Source organism: Cryptomeria japonica, chromosome 2 (assembly GCF_030272615.1).
Source record: "Cryptomeria japonica chromosome 2, Sugi_1.0, whole genome shotgun sequence".
NCBI lineage: Eukaryota > Viridiplantae > Streptophyta > Pinopsida > Cupressales > Cupressaceae > Cryptomeria > Cryptomeria japonica.
The window spans coordinates 270,223,919-270,248,587 of record NC_081406.1 but is presented as its reverse complement, the minus strand read 5'-3'; the positions used below and the strand labels follow the sequence as shown (position 1 = coordinate 270,248,587).

At 33.5% G+C, this 24,669-nt stretch overlaps 1 protein-coding gene across 1 annotated transcript in view; it reads left to right on the top strand.

Moving 5' to 3' along the window:
* Nucleotides 1-9,508: 9,508 nt before the first annotated feature.
* The window catches only part of LOC131056056 (uncharacterized), a 61,262-nt gene continuing 46,101 nt past the window's right edge, over nucleotides 9,509-24,669 (top strand). The window contains exon 1 of the mRNA XM_057990366.2: nucleotides 9,509-10,215. Within this exon, the coding sequence (XP_057846349.2) occupies nucleotides 9,842-10,215 (374 nt within the window). The 5' untranslated portion in view covers nucleotides 9,509-9,841. The remainder of the gene's footprint in view (nucleotides 10,216-24,669) is intronic.

Here is a 24,669-nt window from a genome sequence, read left to right as displayed (position 1 = left end):
ATATCATAATTTGAGTATAGTTTTACTTGAAGAAAAAATAAGATGGGCATGCTTCCTCTTGTGAATACAAGTATCAAAGACAAGACATAGAAATTCTTGTCATTCCTCTAATAGGTAAGAGAATCAGTTGGTTGTATCATATGCATTGATTCAAATTTGGTAAAATGGTAGATATTGATCGGTAATAATAGAGTATGCTTAAGCATGGCAGAAAAACCTTAATGTCTATGAAGCAAATGTCCTATCAACATGTATCTTAAGATCCACTATAGAAAGGCTCTTAGTATTGCAAGTCAAACTAGGAAAATTTGATAAAATAATGCTCATAGATCTATCATACCATAATGAGTTTGAATTTATAGAACATATGTAATAAAGAGAGAACAATGGATATAATTGCATGGACTTACAAGTTTTCATGTATGAGAATTCTAGCAGCTATTCAAATCCTATAGACTCGTTAATGCTTACGAGCTATGATTTTTTGTCAAGCCTCCCAAACCCAGATGTATAAAGTTGATGTATTTTCTAAGAGTTGGTTGTTTAATTGCAACAATAAGACCAAGCAAGTTGGGTCAGCCTTAAATCTCACACACTAAGCAACATATTAAGCTTAGAGAATGTTAGTCAACTTTGAGAGTGTAACACTTTTAAGCCTAGAAGTGTATTCTTAGTATGATCACATACATTAAGAAACATATTAAGTATAGAAAATGTCAGTCAACTCTAAGTGTTTAAAACTTTTAAGTCTAGAAGTGTAAGCTTAGTGTGTGTGGTTTAAGTTGTTCCACCAAGTTGTATATTTTATCTATGCTTTCTATGTAGGCAATTTCAATGAAAAGGAGCTTCTAGAATAATACTCCTAGAATGAATAATGTTATTTCGCAAAGTTTTTGTTTTAGATTTCTTTCATTCCAGTTGAAAAAATAAGTCAAGGCGATGCTTATAATAATGTTGTTTCCTATTCTTGCTTGTCACTATTAGTGGAGGCATTTCCTTTCAACCAAAATAGTTGTTAAGTCTGCATTCTTTATTGCACACAAGTGCCACATAGTGTCGGTTATATTTCATGTTATTATTGGCCTTTCTAAATAAAGTGTGATAGCATTATTGTTTGAAAGTTGGTGGCCAATAATAACCATTTTTTATTTGGTTTCAAAATCATTCGATGTTGTTATGAGTGTCATCCATTATGTTATCATATGTTGCAACATTAAGCAACATTTGATGGGAATAATACATTGCAACACCATAAGTAATATAAGATAGCAACATATATTGTAATATTGCAAGGAATATATAATAAGAGTATTACTTTTACAATGTTGCAAGTTTTGTTTACTATGATGCATTCAAATTACATTATTTGAGTTTGAACTTTCATGAGAGACATTCTCTATGTTTGCAGTGATAAGTATCAAATGTAATATGTTGGTTTTTGGTTGTTTATGACTCCACAATATATGTGCGAGCTAACTTTAAATAAAATAGCCTCCAAGCTAATATGAGGCATAACAAAATAATTAAATGGTAATTAAATAAATAGGTTATTGTTAAACAAACAATTTTAAAATAAGTTGGGATGTGATACAAGGACTAAGGTTTGGGGAAATGGGCTAGGTGTTTGTAGGCAAGGACTATGGTCTTATAGGCTAGGGTGTTTTGGAATGGGATTATGATCAAGATGAAATGGATAAATGTGTATCAATCTTTGTGGACCCACAAATACGGTATTTGTTGAGTGATTGCTAGCTAGGGAATGCAAGGTCATCTACCACCTATGCACCCTTTACCTTGGAGGCCAAAGTCTTACCCAAAGTTATCTATATCTCCCCACTCAAAAAAGTATGGTGTAACCTTGTAAGCCTAACTGGTATTTAATATACCACAAGGAAGGATGGTCTACAGTCTTAGGCTTAACTATACAAATATTTCTAAGGGTATTCTCAAAATACCATAAGGATACGTGAGGCCTATTCTATGTATATGAAATTAAAAATTGCCGAATAGCCTAGAGAAGAGGTTAACCCACTCTTCTCCTTTATTTCTCAGTATTAATTTTTTTGGGTGCTTAGCTAGAATAACAAATTTTCCTTCCACGAGGTGCGTCTTTCAATTCACTCTACTTTTGATACTCAACTAGACCATGGGAGTTGAGGTTGTCCCCTTGGTTGTGAAATCCAAGGCAAACCCCTTGAAAATAAATGTTGGAAATTGTATTTGTTTTTATCCTCATGTTTGCCCAAAAATGTGAGAGGAGAACATACACAAAATACAACTTCAGGATTAAAAGACACAAGCTTGTTTTCAAACCAAGATCCAAATGAGAGTGAATTGTAACCAAATTTTTGTATGTTATAAACAAACAATACATATAGCATAGCCAAAGAAAAATAAACATAAAAATGAGTTAGTGTTGCATTCATAAGCTAGCCCACAAACATAAAAATGAGTTAGTTCAAAAGAAAAATAAACATCATAAATAGGTTAGTAATAATATTATAATAAAATTTAATTTTTGTGTGTACACAAAATTGGCTTCATATGTAAAAGTTATAAATGTTTAAATTTCAAAATTGAAACAACGACTTTAATTGATTATACCTAATTTTGGAGCAAATTCTAGGAAATTTACCCAGTCTATTGCATATAGATCTAAGTTAGCTCTAGTGCCTATAAAAGTTTGAAAACATAATTAGAAATGAAACTTGCATATCCATTTAACTAAAAGGTGGTTTTTTGAAAATCTTATTGTAGTCCAATGTGGACTATCACTTAGTTACCCAAGTGATTATGGTTGAATACTAGGCTTTGGGGTAGAGTTTAAGACACTTTGTGTTGGTTGTGATCATGAGCCTAAAATTCCATGTGAGCCTAAAATTCCATGTGACTAGTGGCCAAAGGGCACTACACTTCTACTCATTCACATGGATAGAAGTCAAAAGTTGGCCAAAAAAGAAACACCGTGGTTTCCCAAACCTCCTTGCAAATTTACCAAACTACCTTGTGGATTTCGAATAGTGATTATTTTCAAATGTAATAGTGAATGTTTGGGTACTATAAACAAGTATGAGTTTTGATTAAAAAATAGATACAATTAAGAAATTATGTGTATATATATACACACACACAAATAAAATACTATATATATATATATTCTTATGAGATTGTGTATATGCACATGATCGTGAGGTTGTGTGTATACTTTGTGGGCATACAAACCCTTTAAAAGTTATGTATATAATTGAAGGTCATGTGCCACTATTTCAAAACCCTCGATGATATACTAAAAAATAATTTGTATATTCTCTAGACCAATATATATATATATATATATATATATATATATTCTTATGAGATTGTGTATATGCACATGATCGTGAGGTTGTGTGTATACTTTGTGGGCATACAAACCCTTTAAAAGTTATGTATATAATTGAAGGCCATGTGCCACTATTTCAAAACCCTCGATGATATACTAAAAAATAATTTGTATATTCTCTAGACCACTATAACTACATAAATCAAAACCTCATCCTTGTGTATATAGCATGCTCATTCAAAATAGTATATTATAAGTGGCACTATGTATACACTTAAAAAACATGTATGTGGAAAAAATCCATTATGTATATATGACTAAAACTACACAAATAAGTATTTGATTAAAAATCATATGCATATGTTCAAACTAGCACTATGTATACACTTAAAAAACGTGTATGTGGAAAAAATTCATTATGTGTATATGACTAAAACTACACAAATAAGTATTTGATTAAAAATCATATGCATATGTTCAAACTAGAGTGTAAACCTTCACTCAGCTCAATTGCACAATGTTGTCTATATAATATGGATTGTACAATCATACGTATGAACCATATGATCAAACAAATTCTATATACGCACATTTTTTGTCGCCATATGCAGCATGATACCCAATTTTCTTGTAATGAAAATATGCTACATGTATTAACATTTGTCTCTCAGCCACTCCAAACACAACTATGATGTTTGTTTTGACCTTAACATCTCTAGACAAATAATTGACTTCTAAAGCCACTTAAAGGAGCATAAACTTCAAGACCCAAGTTAGGAAAAAGCACAAGACAACACAATATAAGGAACAAAATTAGATAATGGATAAGATTTCTCGGTAGTTTCACAAATGTATGTCATAGCTTAGAATTGAAATTAAATAAATTCAAAGACAAGCCTCTTATTCTAAACTAAAACAAACCTAAGATTGACCAAGCATTTTAACAAAGGAAATGAAGTGAATATTACTAAAAGAATCCATCTTAAAATATGTTTTTCTCTAATTATTTGGAATGTGGATGCTCTTATGTATAAAAATAACCTATTTTGATAGCATGTAATTAACATAAAATGGATGAATAAATGTATAGGATGGTGTGTCATTTTATAGATTTTTGGAAGGGATGGTGGATGGTGGAGATGTAATGAGAAGACCAACAGAGAATGAATGAGAATACTTTCTAGGGATTGAAGAGAGAATGAAGGGTTGTGATGGGGTTGGTTTGAAAATGAAGGAATGGGATTGTATTTACTAAAAATAGTAAGTTGTTGCAACCATAAGAATGTAGGGGCAAGTGCATTTAAGAGCTCCTTAATTCTTTAATTTTGGTGGAAGGAATATAGGCTAAAATTAAATAATAAAATTAATTTAATTGTTTTAGCCATGTGAGATGGAAAATAGGACAAGTAAATTAAAAAATTATATAATTATGTGTAAGATAGAAATAACTAATTAAATAATAGAAATATACGATTATATGAGATACATTAGATGGAGTGGTATTAACTAAATAATTTAATCATTTAATTAATTTTAGGTAAGATTCTACTAGGATAAATTTAGATATATATACATTTTACTACGATCATATCGCCTATCATGTCATTTATTAGCCATCATTTTATCTATTGATGGTTTTGTGATTTTATGTAAAAAAATATTCATTCATAAACCATCATTTCTCACACCATTGAGTTATTTTAGTCCTGATATGTCTTGAAAAAATTAGGAAATTTTGCTCCTTTAATTCCACCTCTTACATTGTCAACTATAATGCTCATGTGTATAACACAAGAAACAAAAATATAGCTACTTAGGGAAAAATATTCTATTTTAAAATGGCTTGTTATGTTGGTACCATCTCCTTAGAATCTTAGATGGTTCTTGTATTTTTAACAAATGTTTGTCATAGATTGGGAGGATGAAAGACTAGAATCTCATTCAAGAGTGAGAAGCCACCTTTGTTGGAGAAAAAGGTGATTACGTATGGCTTTTTATTCGTATTAGTCTTTGGTACTTTATGTGATGCTTTCTATTCTTGTCTTTAGTTACATGTCATCAACTTTGTTCCTCGCATTGCTCTTATTTCACCTATCTTTCGATGTAATAGAATTTATATATGCTGGTGAGGTGGCTATTTATGGAATAATGTTCATGGATCATGACCCCAAATTAACTCCTACTTGTTTATCTAAAAACACCCACATGTTTATCTATAATATTTCAATTTAACTAATTAATCCATACAAGCACCATCTTTTTTAATCTTTCAAATATCCACTCTAAAATAAATACTATAGCAATAATATTACTTTCTGAGGGAAATATCTCATGTGAATTTTGAATGTTATAAAGATTAACAATAATCTATATTTTTTATTACTAAAATTGGGAGCATTATTATCACTATATTGATACAAATATAAATTATAATAATCAGTAATACAGGTTGTAGAGTTATGTTGAAATATAAAAAAACTCACTATAAAGAATAACTAACTAAAACATGTAATTTATTTTAACATGTGACCATATAACTACCTACATTTATTATTGATAAAATAAAAAATGAGAAAACATCTCATGAACTGGCAACCTTTTAGTTATCAAAACATAAAATCCCAACTAAAATACCTAAGAAAACACAAATATCAAAAACCTCCCAACTAGATATGAAACCATCAAATAAACCTATCAAAAGACATGTATGTTCCTCATTTGATCTAGTCACCTTTCCCTAAGAATCATAATCCATAACTTGACATGCCATGAGACTTATCAACTCCAACCTTCGAACCCTTTATATCTCCATAGATTTTACTAAAAGCGTAAATGATCCAAGATATTCCCTTTTCTCTTTTACAAAAAATGATCAAGTTCTAAAATAGAAATGGTTTTAATATAAGACAACCTAATAAGAAGTATCAAGGCTCATTGTACCACCTTCATATCCACTCATCTTGTATCCACCATTTTTTCTTGCAAGGATTCATCAACTCAATGAAATTTACCCCTTTGAGTTAAACAAATGATTCATGGGCCAATAATATTTCAAGATATTCCACTTCATTGACAAGAGAGTAAATTCATTCAACTAATTTGTGATGAACATGTGAAACAACAATAACACCTAGGATAAACTCCTTTGGCTTTAAATTCTACTTCAACAAGTACCCTATCAAGAAACATAAAAAATCCACCATGAATTTAAGAGTGATATTTTTTATAAATTTCATATCACACAAATAACACTGAAGTTAGTAGACAAAATGAAGTATTGCAATTGAGTTGATGCATTGAGTATTAGCGTTGGCTAGAAAGCTTTTTGCCAAAATAGTAGCATATGCATCCATGCTATTTTTAGATTAGAGAATACCAATATTTTGAACCCCAATCCTATAAATCATTCCACTAAAATCCATCTTCCATTTCATTGAATATAATATTTCACATATAGTGGTGCCCTGTCTAATCTGATTACAAGAAAATTAACTGCACATTAGAGAAAAGAGAAAAAGTTGAGAATACCGAGAATAATTAAATCACACTTGTTAGAGTTGTTAATTCTCTCTGGAATAGATAACCTTGTAATAAAGTGTTGCAATGATAACAATATGATGCAACTCAATATTTCATGCATCAAAAAAGAAATCACATACAAATGATTCCATTCAACATAGGTCTAAGTAAGAATTTTTGGCAATGAATGCCACCTTCTTATCGCTCATGATTTATTCATTAGTGAATCAACATTCCAACTATTTAATGAATTATTGTATGAATCTCATTATGATATCATCCCATCTTAATTAAAAAATCATCATTAATACTTATCTCTCATGTATGGTTTTTTCTCATGCCGTGTCTTTAGAAATTAATTTAAAATATATGTACATTATTACTCAACCCGAGTAGAGATACATATCCATGTATCTAAATTACATCAAGTATTAATTTTAAAATCATTAACGCATTGTCATATCAATGGATTGTTGTTAACAAAATAAATAAAAAGATTGAAAATAATTTATTTTTCTTTTCAATTGTTTGGGACATATATACAAATTATAGACATGTATAAAATTATAATTTTGACCTAATTGATGTACATCCTCCTACATGAAACATTATATCTTCATGTAAGATGCTAGAATTAGAATAGTGAATGCAAGTAAAACTATAATTTTAAGGAATATGGCATCTTTAAACAAGATGGATAAAATGCATTCTAACATATGTGGTGGTGGTTAAAAAGAGTATGAATTCCATTTCAACAAAAATATATTATAATCTTAGTTTTGTGGCTATGAAGAATATTGTATGGTTTTATAATCTAGATATTGTAGTAATTATATCAAGCCATTGTGTTGTGCAACTAATCATAAAGACTATTGAATCGTAGACATTTTTGAGGAATAAATCAAGATAGGATAGGTCGAGCAACTTCTTTTACTTTAGTAACAAATACAAGAGTATAAATTTGTAAAATATTGGTGTAAATTGCGTGAATGATTTGGTGGACAAAATAAATATTAATTTACCGTGTCAAGGTCTTGTCACTTTATTTTGAAGTTGAAGACGTTGAGAGGTCATAGAATTTTGACTAATGAATTTATGGATGTAATTTTTTTATGTAATCTTCCAATGCTTATTTAGATAGAATTTATCATGCATCTTGCATAATAAACAAGTAGAAAGGACATTTTTATGTAACACTACAATGGCTGTCCAACATATTTGGAGGGATAGCCAAAGCTTCACTCCTACCCTCTCACCTCCTCATCCTTGCCTATGTATGCAAGGTTTTTCATTATATATTTATCCATCTCATTATATGATCTAGAAATCCTATTTGTGGTTCTTGTGTTTCACTAAGTAGAAGGTTATATTATGCTTTCAAATCTTGGCTTCTCCAATAATAGGCACCTCAATATTTTTGCTAAAACCAAGTTTGATGAGTACACACACTTATAATAGAAGAGGGGGGGGGGGGGGGGGGGCGGTTATATTATGCTTTCAAATTTTGGCTTCTCCAACAACCATGAAAATAGTCATTACATAAGATCTACAAACTAAGTGACATAATATTTACATGGAAACCCTTTTGAGAGAAAATCATGGAGAAAACACTACTTGGATCTATAGTCCAAATCCAACCAACAATAAAATTCTCTTTACAAATATTTGTAGGCATCAACCCACTGGGTACAACACTAAGCACAAATTTAGCAAGAGACACTATTCTCTTCTATTACAATCATGAGAGTATTACTCCAAATTTTTGCCTTAAATACTCAAATGTCTCTTTAGGAAGGGGCTTCGTGAAGATATCTGTAATCTATTCTTGTGGCAACATACTCCAATTTGACATTCTCTTCTGCAACCTGTTCTCTTAAGAAATGACACTTGATAGGAGTGTGCTTTGTGCTAGAGTGCATAATTGAATTCTTTGAAATATTAATTTCACTCATGTTATCACAAAGTATGGGATAGGGTGATCATATCTACCTTCATGTCCTTCTGTCTACTTCATCCAAAGAACTTGTGTGCAACATGATGATTGGATTTGGTACACAATTTATGAATATGAAAGGTTGGGATGATTGAACCTTGAGTAGTTAAGTATCTAAGACCGACTTACACTAGCATTATTGAATTTTTGATTCCATAATACACTTAAAATTTATGATTTTATCATGTAAAATTACAATCTTATTAAGAATAGAAGTGGGTCTGATATACCTACTCATATCTTATGCATTTGGTTTCCAATATCTAGTTCTATTTGAGTTACTCCTATCACAAGTTAGCTCCATCTATTAGGCATGACTAGCTTTAGTTAGCTCAATCTATCATGGGTATAGAGCCTTAACCAAGTACCACCAGTTATCTATTATCTTGTCTTATACAAGTATAGACCTAATATGTATTTTGATACTCACTTCCTTTCATTTCTCAATTTTATGTAATTATACTTCTCCCTGATAATATTGTTCTTGTGATAATATTCTACATCATATGGTACATTATTCTAATAATGTAATGAATGTACAAATAACTTAATAATATAATATCATTAAATACATAACCCCAAATGCCTATTTTTTTAAAACATTATAATTTGAAGTCCAGCTAAATATCGAGATAAGATAAAAACTATAAAGAGAATTGTTAGGGTATGGATATTTTTCCTCTTTAATTATTTCAGAAAACCGGCCGTTGAAACCCTGTATAATTATTGTTTATTTATTCCTCGTTTTAAACATTCCTTCTTCTCTGAACATGGAAGATTTTTTGTAAATAGCCAAGAAAGAACAGATCGAAGGCGGTCTTTAATACGGTGAAAAGCATGTAAAGAGTTGCAGAAATCACAGATGAGTTTTACTATTATCCAGACAACACTTGTTCTCAACACATTTATGGGCGGAAGGAGAAAGCAGCAGCCAAAGCAGAGCCAGCGTTGGGATAATTGCCCCCGCTCGGTATCATCATTCTCAACAAGGAATCTTCACCGTCAAAATGAGCAGCGGGGGTATTCGAACCGTGGACTGTTCAGAAGAAGAACCGAGTCTGATGGATCTCCCTCCAGAGGTGTTATTGTGTATAATGGAGCGGGTGAATGATGTGGCGGACTTGGGAGCCGTGGTGTGCACCTGCCGTCAGTTTCGAACCATGGCTAGGGTTGTGCCCTTCGCTGTCAAATTAAGCCATTCTAAGTACTTGCCCTCCTCCAGGGTTTTGACAAGGGCGGTTCTGAAGAGTATAAGATCATATATGCCGTCTACTAGGGTTTTGGACTTAGCCGGGACCTGGATCGTCGACGATGATGTGGCGGCTGTCTTGGCAGATTTGAAGAACTTGGACTGTCTTGTTTTAGATGCTTGCCAGAAACTGTGAGTTGCTTTGCATTGCTTGGTTCAGCGAATCATTTAAATGGAGATATATATTTTAAAAGCATTCAGGTTTTCTGGACTATTTTGATTTTGCATGTTACATATTCTGGACTACTTTTCTATGCCTTTTCTAATCAACGACCATAGGACATGGGAACTGATCTCATTACCAAAGAGAAAGAGGAACCGAACACAACAATTTCAGAATTTTCACTCTTCAGCTCGACATAGCGTTTCAATTATGTGAACCGAACCTCTTCATTCAGAATATATTTTTTGGCACTACAAACTCGCTGCATGTCTGCTGTGCCAACTTATGTAGTGGGGAATTCGAACCTAGGACACGCACCTATCAATGCCCATTACGTTGCACCCCTATTTCTAGGCTGGAGTTATAAGCCATCACATGTATTAAGTAATTTAAACTTAGGTCATACTCCTACAGATGACCTTTGCCATTATGCCAAAACGGCTTGGAGAGATTTTATTTGACATTCTTATTTGATCATTTCTGAAATGACAATGTATATTCCTCAGTTTTCCATTCTCATTATATTAATATAGTTGTGGAATCTTTGTACTTAACAAAAAAATACTACAGCCTGTTATGTTTCTAGAAAAATAGAGCTGTCATTAATTACTGCTTCGTTTGTCAATTTTTATAGCTCATGACTAGTGTATTAACGAAAGATTATGGAGATCTAGATTTAACATTTTGGCTCAAAGTTACCCAATTGCTCGAAATATCCTATGGCGCTTTTAATATGTTTATTCCATTCAACTTTAAACCCTAAACCTAAGTTATCGGGTCTGCACTTTGCACGGTCAGGTCCCGGTCCGGTTCTAACCCGGTACTAGTTTTGGTCTGGTCCGCTTGTGGGTCTGGTAAGGTGTGCACTAGGCACCCTGGTCTGCCCCAGGCGAATTCGGACGCTTGGGTGCCCCTTTTGTCAAATTTTTTGACCTCTGGTTCATTAAAAAAGGCATACAAACCCTAAAAGTGTGTTTTAAAACACTTGGGCACTTCATTTTTTCTCATTTCTTTTGCAAGCAGCTGTTTTTTTCTTGGAGGTTGAGCAAAGTTTTATTTGTAGCATCAAATAGAGGGAGTTGAAGATCGATTTTTGAAGCTTGTTCAAATGTTGCATCCTCATTTCTACTCATTTGCAAACTTCCATTGGATGAAAGAGGTAAGTTTTTTTTCCAATTTTTTCATCCATTTTTATTTTGCAAACATGAAACATCATTTGTCTAGTTTACTTATTTTTTCCGATCTTTTGTTTTCGTTTTGAATGTGTTCATGAAATTTCTTGCCATAGGAACTAGAATGATATCTTCCTCTTCCTCCATAGGCACAATGAACAACAAAACCAAAAAAGGAATCCAAATTTTCATGGAAATATCTTGATATTGTACGACTGCTTCTACGAGGTGGGGGATACCTTTGGAAATGCTAGGGATGTTATGTAGAACATAATAGTTCATATTATCGAGTGGTAGGCCATTTGTATGGAATACTAGGAAGAGGCATAAAAAATTGCCTAGAAAAAATTGTGTGCCTATACCACAAGAGACAATGTTAAAATATATTAGGGAGCACGAAGAAGCAGAAGAAAGAGAAGCATGTAGATTAAATCAGCCCATTTCAAAAAGATTAAAGGGAATGCAACTCCCATCTAATCCTAATATTATGGCAAAAGACCACTCATTTTTTACCACAGTTGAGCTTGAAAGTGAAGCACCCATTTTACGCAAAAGATCAAAGGAACCTTTGGTAAGTGCATTCCAAAATGAGATTTGAGACATTGCCGACCAAGATGTATATATGCAAATGGATTGGCTTTCAATTTGTTTGCTCCCTATATTGGAAAAAGATGTTGAAAAGTGTTGATGAAGCTCCAAGAGGGCATAAGGGCTCAAGTTTTGAGAAGGTGCGTGACACCTTGTTGGAAAGAGAGGTCAAGGGGATTGGAGATGCATTGAAATCCATAAGAGATTCATGGATTGAGATAGGTGTATCCATTGTTTCAGATGGGTGGAAAGATTTAAGAAATTGCCCCTTGATCAATGTCATAGTGGTGTCTCTTAAAGGGGCAATGTTTTTGAAAGTCGTGGATTGTGAGGGGCAAGTAAAAGATGGGCAATTTATTGTTGATATTCTCATCTTTGCCATTGAGCTAGTGGGACTTCGTAGCATTGTTCAAGTCATAATGGACAAGGCAAAGAATTGTAGAGTTGTTGGTTTGTTGGTTGAGGAACGATATCACCATATCTTGTGGACACGTCCACTCACTCAATCTTATGTTACAAAAGATTGGAAATAAATTCGAGTAGATCAAAGAGGTGTATGTAGAGGTTGAGGACATCCAAATGTTCATTGCGAACCACCATGTCTCAAGGAATTTTTAGATCGTTTTCAAGTTTGAAGCTATTGAGGGTTAAGTGAAATAGTAATTTAATTTTACATTATCTGATTTTTTGATTTTCATAATTTGATTGTGTAGTGTGTTTTCTTCTATAAAGTATGTCTTTAATTTTTAATCATTTTGGCTTTAATTTCTATCATAGGTTGCAGAGATTTGTTTTACATCTAACACAATCATCTTGAGAGGACTTGTGAAAGTTAAAGTGGCACTTTGTAATATGGTGATCAACCAAAATTTGTCTATATGGAAGCAAAGAAGCATTGAGAAGGCAACAAAAACTAAGCAAAGCATATTAGATGACTCATGGTGGGATCATGTGGAATATCTCCTTAGTTTGATTGAGCCCATTATGAGCATGATTTTATACACTGACATATATAGGCCTTGCATTGGAGAGGTGTATGATGGCATTGACTCAATGCTTGAGAAGATGAAGCGCATCATAAGTGCAAAAGAGCAAGACTCTGAGAAGAATTTCTTCAAACAATTGCAAGCAATTGTTGAAGAAAGGTGGAAAAAGATGACCACTCCATTACATCTTCTTGTTTATGCATTGACTCCAAAATACTACAACAATCAATTTCTTGATATGCTAGGAAGGTTTTGAAAAATAAATTGAATGAATGATTCAATAATCGGATAATCTATTCAACAATATACAAGCGTATATAAAGAGATTACAAGGATGACATTCTAAATTAAGAACAAGTCGTTTAAAGTGAACTACTAAAAAGCCAAACACTAAATAAAGCTTAAAAGCTAATTAACTAAAAAGAAAAAGCTAAATGCTAAATAAAACTTAAAAGCGAATTAACTAAAAAGCTAAATGACCATTAAACAAGGAACTAAATATAGGTGACTAAAATATAATTAAATATTCTAATACCCTCCCTTAATGGTCATTCTATCTACTAACTACCCTACAGAAGATACTGCAGGTCTTTTGATCACAAATGAAAAGAACACTCTGCTGCGGTGGAGACCCTCCCTGGATCTGAAAAGTGTTAATGACCAAGAATACCAGAATCCATCCAACCTGACGTTGGGTAACCAAACTGAAACTTGAAACCATGATTTTGAGGAAAACTGGCAAACCCTCCAAAATTGAAGATACAAATCATCATTTTTGTGGAAAAAATGGTAAAAAACCCTAAAGCGATTTTTGAGGAAAAAATCGAACAAAACCCTGAAACTTCGCATGGCAAGACCCAAAACATCACGTGATAAGACACCAAACATCACGCGGGAAAACACCAGACAACATCATGTGGTAAAATACCAGACATCACGTGGTAAAACAACAAACCTCACGTGGCAAAATAGCAAACATCATGTGGTAAAATAACACTCCCTGATTTTTGAGGAAAAATCAAGCAAAATCCTCCCATGATTTTTTGTGGAGAAAACCCATGCAAGCTTTGCAGATGACAGATAATAATTTTAAGGAAAAAATTCTAAACCTTGCGAACAACCAAGAAATCTGAGGTTACAAATCATCGTTTTTGCGGAAAAAAAGGGTAAAACCTAGATAACTAAAATCTTACATGAATATCGCAGATTACAGATGAGATAATTTTTAAGGGAAAATTATAAACCCTGCGAACAATTTTTGAGGAAAAAATCGTGAAAACCCTCCCATGATTTTTTGTGGAAAAAATCAGAAAATCGAGTTTTTCAGGAAAAAATCATAAAAACCCTGGGACTTGTAAGACGAGGTCTGGCCTAAATCAATCTGATCAAGGCAACATTATTCAGATATCGTGAACATGCACTGTTTCTAGGTGTTGTGGTTGAGGCCACTAAACTTTTGACTGTGTTCCAACATGATGTTGGTTAAAGATGCCATCACGGAAATAGAGGTTGAACGAGGTCAACCTAGTGAAAACATGAGACAAAAGAATTTGATTCAAAAATTAAAATAGAAGCAATTGCACAAAAAATCTAAAACCTTGGAGGAGAATTTTGGCACGAATTCTAAGGCGCAAATTTTGAGGTTTGGAAGAAACTCAGAAATTAAAAAATTTGTGCAAACTTAAAACAGCATAAATGTGCCCAAAAAAACCAGCAAAAATCTCAACGTCCACAGAAGTAGCAAAAATTGTGAATTGTATTTAAATTCCAAGGCAAATTCGCTGGCACAAAATTTGAGGCATGGAAAACGAGGCACCGAAAAAAATATAAGACCAACCCAAAAAAGCTCTCGAAAAACCCACCAAGAATCCAAAATCAGAATGTAGATCTGATGGCTCAAAAATCGAGGCATAAAAAACAATGCACCCAGAAAAATTTGATGATGACTCAGTTGAGGTCTTGTAAAACCCACCAAGAATCTGCAACCAGAATAAAATTTCGACTTGAACTGAAGGGTCAAAACCCTAGTCGAAAATTGCAAAAACCCTAGGAAAATTTTCAATCTGCAAAAAAAAACCTCCAGGTTGCAAGCCCGAAAATCTCCAGAACTCTAAAAAAAACATGAACTGTTGCCTAGCACAAAGAAATTCGCCCACGAACCAGAAACCTTCAAAACCCTCAAAAAGCCTTCAAAAAAGCAAAATCATTTTTTTTATTAAAAAACAATAAAAAAAAAATTTGGAAAATATTCCAGAAAGAAGGCCATGAATTTTTATTAAAAAATTCGCCAAACTTTAAAGAATCCCATCGACCCGCTCTGATACCATGAAAAATAAATTGAATGAATGATTCAATAATCGGATAATCTATTCAACAATATAGAAGTGTATATAAAGAGATTACAAGGATGACGTTATAAATTAAGAACAAGTCTTTTAAAGTGAACTACTAAAACGCTGAACGCTAAATAAAGCTTAAAAGCTAATTAACTAAAAAGAAAAAGCTAAATGCTAAATAAAGCTTAAAAGCTAATTAACTAAAAAGCTAAATGACCATTAAACAAGAAACTAAATATAGGTGACTAAAATATAATTAAATATTCTAATAGGTTTGCACCATATAGAGATATGCAAGATTTGATTAAAAATGAGTTCAAAGATTTTGTGAATGCAAATGGTTTAAGTGTTGACGCTCTTTGTCATAGGTTTAAGAAGGATGCTCATGGCCAGTGCTTCCAAAACCTGCAGCCCTTCACAATTAAAATTTTATCACAAGTTTAACGATTTATATTTATTTTTTAGTATTTAAAGTTATATTTATAGTTATTATTTTTTTAAAATTGAGAATTTGTATTAATAAAATTATAAATCTATAACTTTAGTTGTTTACTTTGTCTTCATAGGTTGTTAGTTCATCTACATCAAAAGAAATTGGAGCACATATTCTTTCATCCATTCAGCAAAGTGCAATAGATTGCAATTAAAAAGAGCGGAGAACTTGGTATAGGTGCATTCCAATTTGTGTCTCCTTTCACACAAGCAACATGACTACAAGCAAGGGGAGTCCAAGATGTGGGATATAGAGCCAGAGCATACTGACTTGGATGCTTCAACTTCTTAGCTTGTTGCATTTGAGGACTTGAAAAGCGAGAGCACTATTAGTACAAGTGAAAGTGGCATGGGCATTGGCATTGGCATTGGTTCATTAATGTCAATGATGATGATGATGGTTTCTAGAATCCATTTGATGATTAAAACTTAAAACTAATGTTCCAATTGTTGAAATAATGATATTTGAACTCGATATTGTTATTTTGATATTGAAATTGAATTATATGATGTGATGATTACATGTTTATGGTGGTTTTGTTGTTTATAATATGCTACGTGACATTCTAATCTTAATTCATGCTTCTAGGCTGCATATATATATTTAATGTTTATGTTGTTTTTTGTACTAACGAACCCAAACGAAACCCAAAACCCATCTCAAAATTTTGCCGAACTAGTGAACCAGGTTCTCATACTTGAACCTACGCCTGAACCCGAACCGGTAACTTCACCCTAAACTCTTACGAATTTCTGAATTTGGTAAAGGTTCTTTGTGGCAGTTAAAGCTAACCTCAAGTTGTAAATAACCCTTTATATATATTCATTTAAATTTCTAATTGATGGTTAAATTAAGGTGAATTTGAGTCATATAGCATGATTTGTCAAAGTTTGTTTTGTAAATTTGAGCCACAGGGTCTCAACAAGCTGTAACAAGTGGGTTCTAACATAGTGAAGGAAATATATTAATATCTATAAAGGAGTGAAGATACGGCGTTCCATGGAGTTTTGGAAAGGGGGGGATGGGTGTTAGGGATGACAATTTATTTTTTAAAATTTGGGAATGATGGTGCAAATAATATATAATATAATATATGAAAAAATCATTTATAGAAACTAGTAAAGAAATCATAATATATCATTAACAATAAATAAATAAATATATATTATATGTTTAATATAAACATAAAATAAATTTTCAATGCTGTTTATCAAAAATAAAGTTTGAACTCATTGACATTGGATATATATTATTACTGCAAAGTAAATATATAATAATATATAGCAATCATATTACCCCATTGAATGGTTAATAGGAAAAAATAATGAAAGAAGAAATAGTAAATGGACCCCACCTATGGAGGGCGATCTAAAACTAAACTTTTGGAACAGCAAGGAGGAATCTAGGAAAGGTAAGTGTAGGGTTGGTTTTAACTTTTAAGGGATGTGTATGGGAAATTTATCCAAGGTAGTTCCTTCTTTTTGAGGAACAAGACAAAAAATGATTTAAGTTTTTTAGCTCTATTAGATGGAATGCATATGGCAAAATCTATGGGTTCTCAATGCTTAGAAGTAGGAGCCTTATAGGTGGTCGTAAACAGTTGTCTTCAAGGGCAAGTGATGAAATCTAGACCAGGGGGTCTTTTGGTAAACTACCCATCGAGCAGACTACAAAAGCTGAACACCCACCCCTATGCAAACGGAAGCCATCATGCAATAAAATTTGAGAACTTCATTAATTTAATTGGCTGTTTGTAGTAGCATTCAACTTGTGTTACAAAAATGCATCATGTTGCAAGGAGCCACAACATGATGATGGATCATAGAATATGAATTGAAATGTTGATGGAAAAATAATACACAGTTAAATCTAGAAGCTCTGAAATTCAATAAACAGTAATAATGAGACTTCTTTCCCCACATTAAAATTCATTTAAAATCAGTCATAGTTTAAAATTTTTTAAAAAAATTATTTACATTGGAAAAAACCATAAAAAATTCCCAAACTCCATTGATGAATGTTTAAAAATTCAAAATTCAAATTTTAAATTTCTAAGGATGTGACCCTTTGGTTCCAAAAAATGCACAACATGACACTTTTAACATAAAATTGACACTATAGATATTTTGGAAAAAAATTGCCACAGTAAGGGCACAAAATGGAGTTTTTTCAAAATTTTAAAACAATTTAAATTCAGTTTAAATACATGAAATTCAACCTACAATCTAAAAGCCATATGCAGCCACTAAGGTCAGCATGGCAAACACAAACGAAAGCATTCAAAAGAAGGGATAAGGGAGGAGAATCTCCTCAAGTTTAAGGCTCATGAAATCAACAATTTCCTTTCCAATTTTTCCAAATTAAATGCAATTCATACACACCTTCAATCTTCCCTAGCAATCCAATTCCCAGCCCAAGCAATTCCAACCATTTTCCATTTTAAGGGAGAGAGTCTTTTGAGAGCAAAATGTCGAAAAGGGAATAATGAAAAGAACAAGTATTTTTCCCTTTTGTGACTTTTTTCATTTCTATTTTCTAATTTCATTTTCACTTTTATTACCATTTCTTTTTCAAAATTTATTTTTATTTCTTTTCTATTTTTTTCAATTTCTCATTTCAAAAAATACAACTTGCCAATTTTAAAAATGCCTAAATTATTTTCTTTTTAAAGGCAAATAACAAAATACTATTTTAATTTAATATTTTTCCAAATAATTGAAATATTTTAATCAATTTTTCAGAGCTAAAGGAATAATTTCAAATAACTGCTTAACTAAGTGTAATGATTTAAATATCATTTCTAATCCATATCAAATTGCAATTTTCCTTTTCGTTTCTTTCATAATTTCTTGATTTCGGATGCATCAAGTACTATTCACATGCAAGATTTAAAACTTTAAAATACAATTGCATACAAATGGGAAATAAACAACCTAGTAAAATGATGCGTTTATGGGTTTTTCCCAACACATTGATACTTGAATCGCCATTGATTCGGATCCAAAACCATAAGGGAAAATTGGGATCATTTTGTAATCAACTGAGTACAATAGTGGCCACCAAAGAGAATAGCCCAAAATGATATCTCTGAGATAACCATCATAGGGGAATAACTTAGAGTGACCAATTCAAGTGGAGAAATAACCCTGTACTTGTAGTTACTCAATGCACATGTCAAATGTACCTACACTATATATATATATATATATATATTTTATATTAAAATATTAAGTAAAAAGTCTGCATACATGTTAAATCATTTCATGAAAAAACCACAGGGGATGAACCCCACAAGTCTGACCATAGAGCTATGCCTACTGGGTGAATACATACATAAAATCTCAAACCTGACTTATCAAATCTACTATTCCGAACTACCTTGTTCCAATGAAACTTAAACAAAAATGGAACAGGAAACCTACAAATTCCTACTTGACATCCATGCTCCTCCTAGAAGCTTCGCCTTGAGCACCTCCTTCGTTCGTCACCTGCTTACCCCAGTCTTGTTTCTTCTTTGCTGCTCGTGCCATTTCTCTCGCCTCCTCAGCCAAGCCTCCCACGCCTCTTCTGTTCTTGCCACTTGATCTGCACCATCTCTCTAGAGCAAGAAAAGTCTGTACTCCACATTTATTCGGTCTGACATCACATTTTCACCCAAAAGGTTGCCTCAGCCCCTGCCCAGGAACGACTCTGCCCTACAAGGAGACCAAACGACACAGAGAATGGAGGGGGACACATGTCAACATGTCAACTTTAGCCTTCGTGCCAAAAGAAAGTCCCCACGCCACCAACATGGACACAATGTCCATGTTGGTTCTATAGCGGAACTCAGAGACCAAATATTCCTACCCCAATAATCTCTTGATGATGTCCAGAAATTCTTCTTTATCACACAAAAAAATCCCACCTAGGCGTTTATCCGAAATTCTCCCCAAAAACACCATTTGTTGTTTAGTGGAGTGCAAAGTGAAGTTTGCCTCCATCACAGAGCTCCTGAAAATGCAGAAAATATAACTTCTTTGCCCTCCTCCCTTCTCCTTCGCTGCACCCTACACTTTACCAAGGAAACGAAGAAAGAAAGTTTCTCATCAACAAAAATTGATGCCTCCAATTCCAGAAATTTTGATTACATAACACTGCAAACTTGTACACACGTCGGAAAACGTGCCACCCATCCTCCGTCCAATCCAAATGCATTGTAATAATGAAGCTAAACAAGGTGGCGGCTCAAAATAAATAAAAATTGAGGAAAATCAGCACGGAGAGAATAATGCGGGAGTAAAGGACTTGAAATCGTGCATCCTGAAGGCAAAATCATCATTGCCACATACTTGCTCAAGCGATCCTTGCCATCTCAGACCCTGAGCTGTCCCACCATCGGGTACTTTGCAGGTCCAACTCACAACGCAGATTGGTGAGAACATCTGCCTACTCATTACTAGCCCTCCTAATATATGAAATTTTAAAATCTTGAAAAGAATCTAATTTTGATCTGATTATTAAAATGAATTTATTTATTCTCCATCATTGTGATGATCCACCCGTAATTGCATCCGTTACAATCTTGGAGTTCCCTTCAAGGTGCAATTTCGAAATTTTGAGAATGCCTGCCATCTCAACTGCAAGCAAAGCAGCTTGGACTTCTGTCTCGTTATTAGTTCCATCCGCTAATCTTTGAGCTCCCTCGGTGAGGATTTTCCCCACTTCGTTCCTCGCGATGCAACCTGCACCCGAGATACCCAGGTTCCCCCTTGAAGCGCCATCAAAGCTAATTTTTACACATCCTCGATCTGGCTTACTCCAAGTCAATTCAGAATTACACCCCTTAATGGGATTAATCCTAGACAGCCCATTAACAGGCCTAGAGGGTGGGGGGGTCTGAATCAGTATTAGAGAGAGTTTAAAAACTTTTAAATTCAATAAGTAGACCACACAAATTTTTCTTATGGAAAACCCTTTCGGATAAAAAAACCATGACATAAATGTCACAAACTTGTTCATTATTTCTCAGATAGATTTCAGAAAGAACACTCCATCTACTGCAATGAGGGCCTGCACTTATATATTTAGCAATCGAGTATATTTTCAGAACACTCTTGGATTCTTTCTCCTTGTATATGCTTTTCACACAACACACACACACACACAGATATATATGTCCATTCTGCAAAAAACTATCCCCTATTTATTTCTGTTTCTGAACCACTCACATTCATGCATCAGAAAGCACAATACTCTACCCCAGCAAAATTATCAATGGGATTTTTCAAAAGGAAGACCACGAACACCCAAAACGTCTGGAAAATCATGTTTAAAAAGAATGGTTCTGAACAACATATTAAAAAACTTCCAGTCGTGCTATATGTTTTTTTTTGTAAGTCTCCCAAACATGCTAAGCATATTTAGGAGCCACGACAAAAAAAAACGAATTTTTCTTCTTCTTTTTTGTCACCCTCATAGACCGACTGGAATTAATCTTGATTTGCCACGATAACACAAAATAGCACACATTAATTCTTTCCTCATCGTGCTCATAAAAAAAACAAATCAAGGAATATTGAATTCACATAAAAACGGCTGGGAAAAAAATATATTTATGTAGATTCGATTCCTACACATCATGCTGTCTCCATCCATCATTCCCCACTCTTCCGAAAAAAAACACACCATTTATGATTTGCGTTTGATGGCAGAGAGGACAAGTTTAAGTGCCATATCGCGTTCAAAACACGAACAAGGTCTCTTGCCACGTACACAACAAGGAAAAAACACAAACTGAATCCTCCAAAACAGCAATGGTAAATAAAGATCCAAATGCCAACTGTAGCTAATAATAAAATGTAAAAGAAAAGTCACCCTCCTCAACTTTTAGACATAATTCGATTCAACTTGTTTGACTATTCAATGAATGACATGGCACAAGATTGAATTGGAATATAAAAGAATAAAATAATAAAAATATAAAAGAATAAAAATAAAATTTAACATAATTAAAATTTAGTTAAGTTTAATGAATTGTCAAAAGGCATGAAATGAAAAGTTGCGACTCCCTCAAACATGAGATATAAAAGGGTGAGAAGAGAACTTCATCTCGGGAGGAAAAGGATGAAGGAAGAAAGAAGGGAGCAAAGGAATTAAGGAAGCATTAATGGGAAGAAGATAAGGAAGTGACTCTTTCAAAGGGGCAGTAATGATGAGGGGTTGTGACCCTTCTGAAGGGTGGTAATTGTGAAAGATTGTGACCATTATGAAGAGGTGTGACTTTCCCTCACATTGGAGGATGTGAAGGGGGAAAGTTTTCATTTGAGGACGAGATAAAAAAGGGGAGATCAATTTGGGGAATAATATTTTATTCTCAAGGGCAACAATGAAAAGTGGTGACTCAATTTAAATGTAAGGTGGTGACCCTTCCACCAATAAAGTATAAAGGAGAATTCATTCCAAGCATTGAAGGGGGACTTATCAATCAGTGGAGGAAATCAATACAATTAACAACAATTCTCCTAAGAAAGAAAAGAATCTTCAGCAATCAAATACAGATCGAACCATTCAGCAATAGCACTCATCCAAGAGAGCAGCATTCAGCTTTGAAAGAGGGAAACAACATCAAATTGAATCTGTTCATATTACCACAGCAGATTGACAATACATAACCTGCAATAGTTCTACAAGTATAGTGGGCAAGATTTAGTGCCCTCCCAAAAGGGGGCATTACATTGAATACAATAATCTTATTGTGGATAGTTGATGAGGGTTATTGTGGGGCTTTCAAAAAATACTTGCCTTAATTGGAAGACTTCCAGGTTTGTGAAAGAAGCTCTTGCTGGGTGCAGGTTTTTTGAATACATCCTCTTTGTCCATTGTTATAGGGAATGCCACAAGCTGGTTGATTTTTTGGCAAATGTTGGGGTGGATCAATCACCTTTTTCATTGTTGATAGTAGATAATTGACATGTGGGTAGGTTTAAAGTCTCTTGTGCAACTTGATCTCCTGCCATAACTCCCCCCTTTTAATTTTTGTGAAGGGGGTTAACGATTGTTTTCGATTTAATTTGTGCTCCCATTTTGACAACATCACCTATACGTTGTAATATCCCATCCTATAATGACTGAAAACAAGGAATATTTTCTGCCCAATGCTGCTGTCCAACTGTGTGTTATGTAGCTATGTGTTCTGCTGTTTACTGTCTCAGAATTTCAGACTTGTATAGGAGTTGACAATCTCATATTTTCCATTCAAGCATAACTACAAATGACTCCTAGTGAAAGAATGATTGCCTAGGATGGTTATACAACTAGTTCATAAGCTATTACATTCATTTAGACATTCAACTAGCTGTCATTACATCAAACACTCGTCATGAAATCTTCATACATGCATAGAATTGGAAAGCAACCTTGTTTCTCCTTTCATATTCAGAATGATGATCAAATAAGCTCTTACAATATCATTACTAATGACCAAAACCCTTAGCATTCAATATTCAGTAATTCTGAAGATAAGGGACAGCCACGGATATTAACCAAACATCTGATAGTACATAAAGTGATGCCAAATAAACCTGATTTGAAAGTCGCATTGCTGGAAGTTTGAAGGAGCAACCAATATCCTTGATCTTGAAGTCTCCGATGGTCCTTGTCAAATCGCCCCTGTAGCTGATACGGAGGTCTGAGGATAAATATATTATCAGCTGCTCGTCCTTCACTTTGCCTCCTAAAAATGATTGATACCTTTTTCTTTGTGTAGCGCTGCCCTCTTGAGTTAATTCAGGTGCAAGTCATACACATTAACCAAATCGGATATCTTCCTAATGTCACCCCTGCTGCAGATTACTATGACTGATAATAATGGAAAGGTAACAGAGCCAGCACACAAATTCTTCTCCTAAAGAGTTCGCTTTCCCTTCATAAATGTAGTGCAACCTTCAATGATGAAATTCGATGCCTAATTGATGAGTGATAGACAAAATCGAGGGAAGGAGGCTATCTGCTGTGATTCGTATCTCAGACTGATATAGAACTGAAACTTCCACAAAATCAACCTCAAATTGTCTTCAAAGGAATCACCTTACTCCACAATAAATATCGCTGTCTTCAAACCTTTAAAGTGATGCATTCCCAAAGGCCTATGAGCAAAATCATGGTGGAGGAAGGGTCTGATGCATTGTGTCTTCAGATCTGATAAATCACCTGCAACAACACAAAACTCCTCCAATATGCTTCAAGAAGATTCACCTAGCCTCTCCAAATGTATAGACACAATTACCACTATTCATTCACCAATTGACTGAAGTCTTCAACAAAATCGTACACCATGAAACTGATACAAAACCCCAATTAGCTCAATTAGAAAGACTGAAATGTCTTCCTCTCTCAAATGCAAATTTGTCTTCAAAGGAAGACTTCACAAATTAGGTGCTGATGTAGATTCCGTCACAAATCCACTCCCAAGAAGAAGAACTAGGGTTTAGTCCAGCCCTTCTATCAATCTGCTGAAGGTTTGCGTCCTCAGAGATTCAACTAATGCAAAGCATCAGATAGTTCATCAAATCCATAATACAAATCTGCTTTGAAGCTTCATCTTGATCTCCTTAAATACTTTTTAACCCCAACATCCAGAAGCTTCTAGAAGTGACTTTATGAAATAATATTTAAATTGTCACTTTGTTAAATTAATTAAATATAAAGTCATCTTTAATTTTTAATTTATTTGATAACTTTTTAAATAATTAACTTAATATTATTAATTAAAATAATTAATTAAGCTATCCATGAAAAATAATAATTATTTGGACAACTTAACTAATTAAATCAATTAATCAATTCTCCTCAAAAAATGGGGACATTA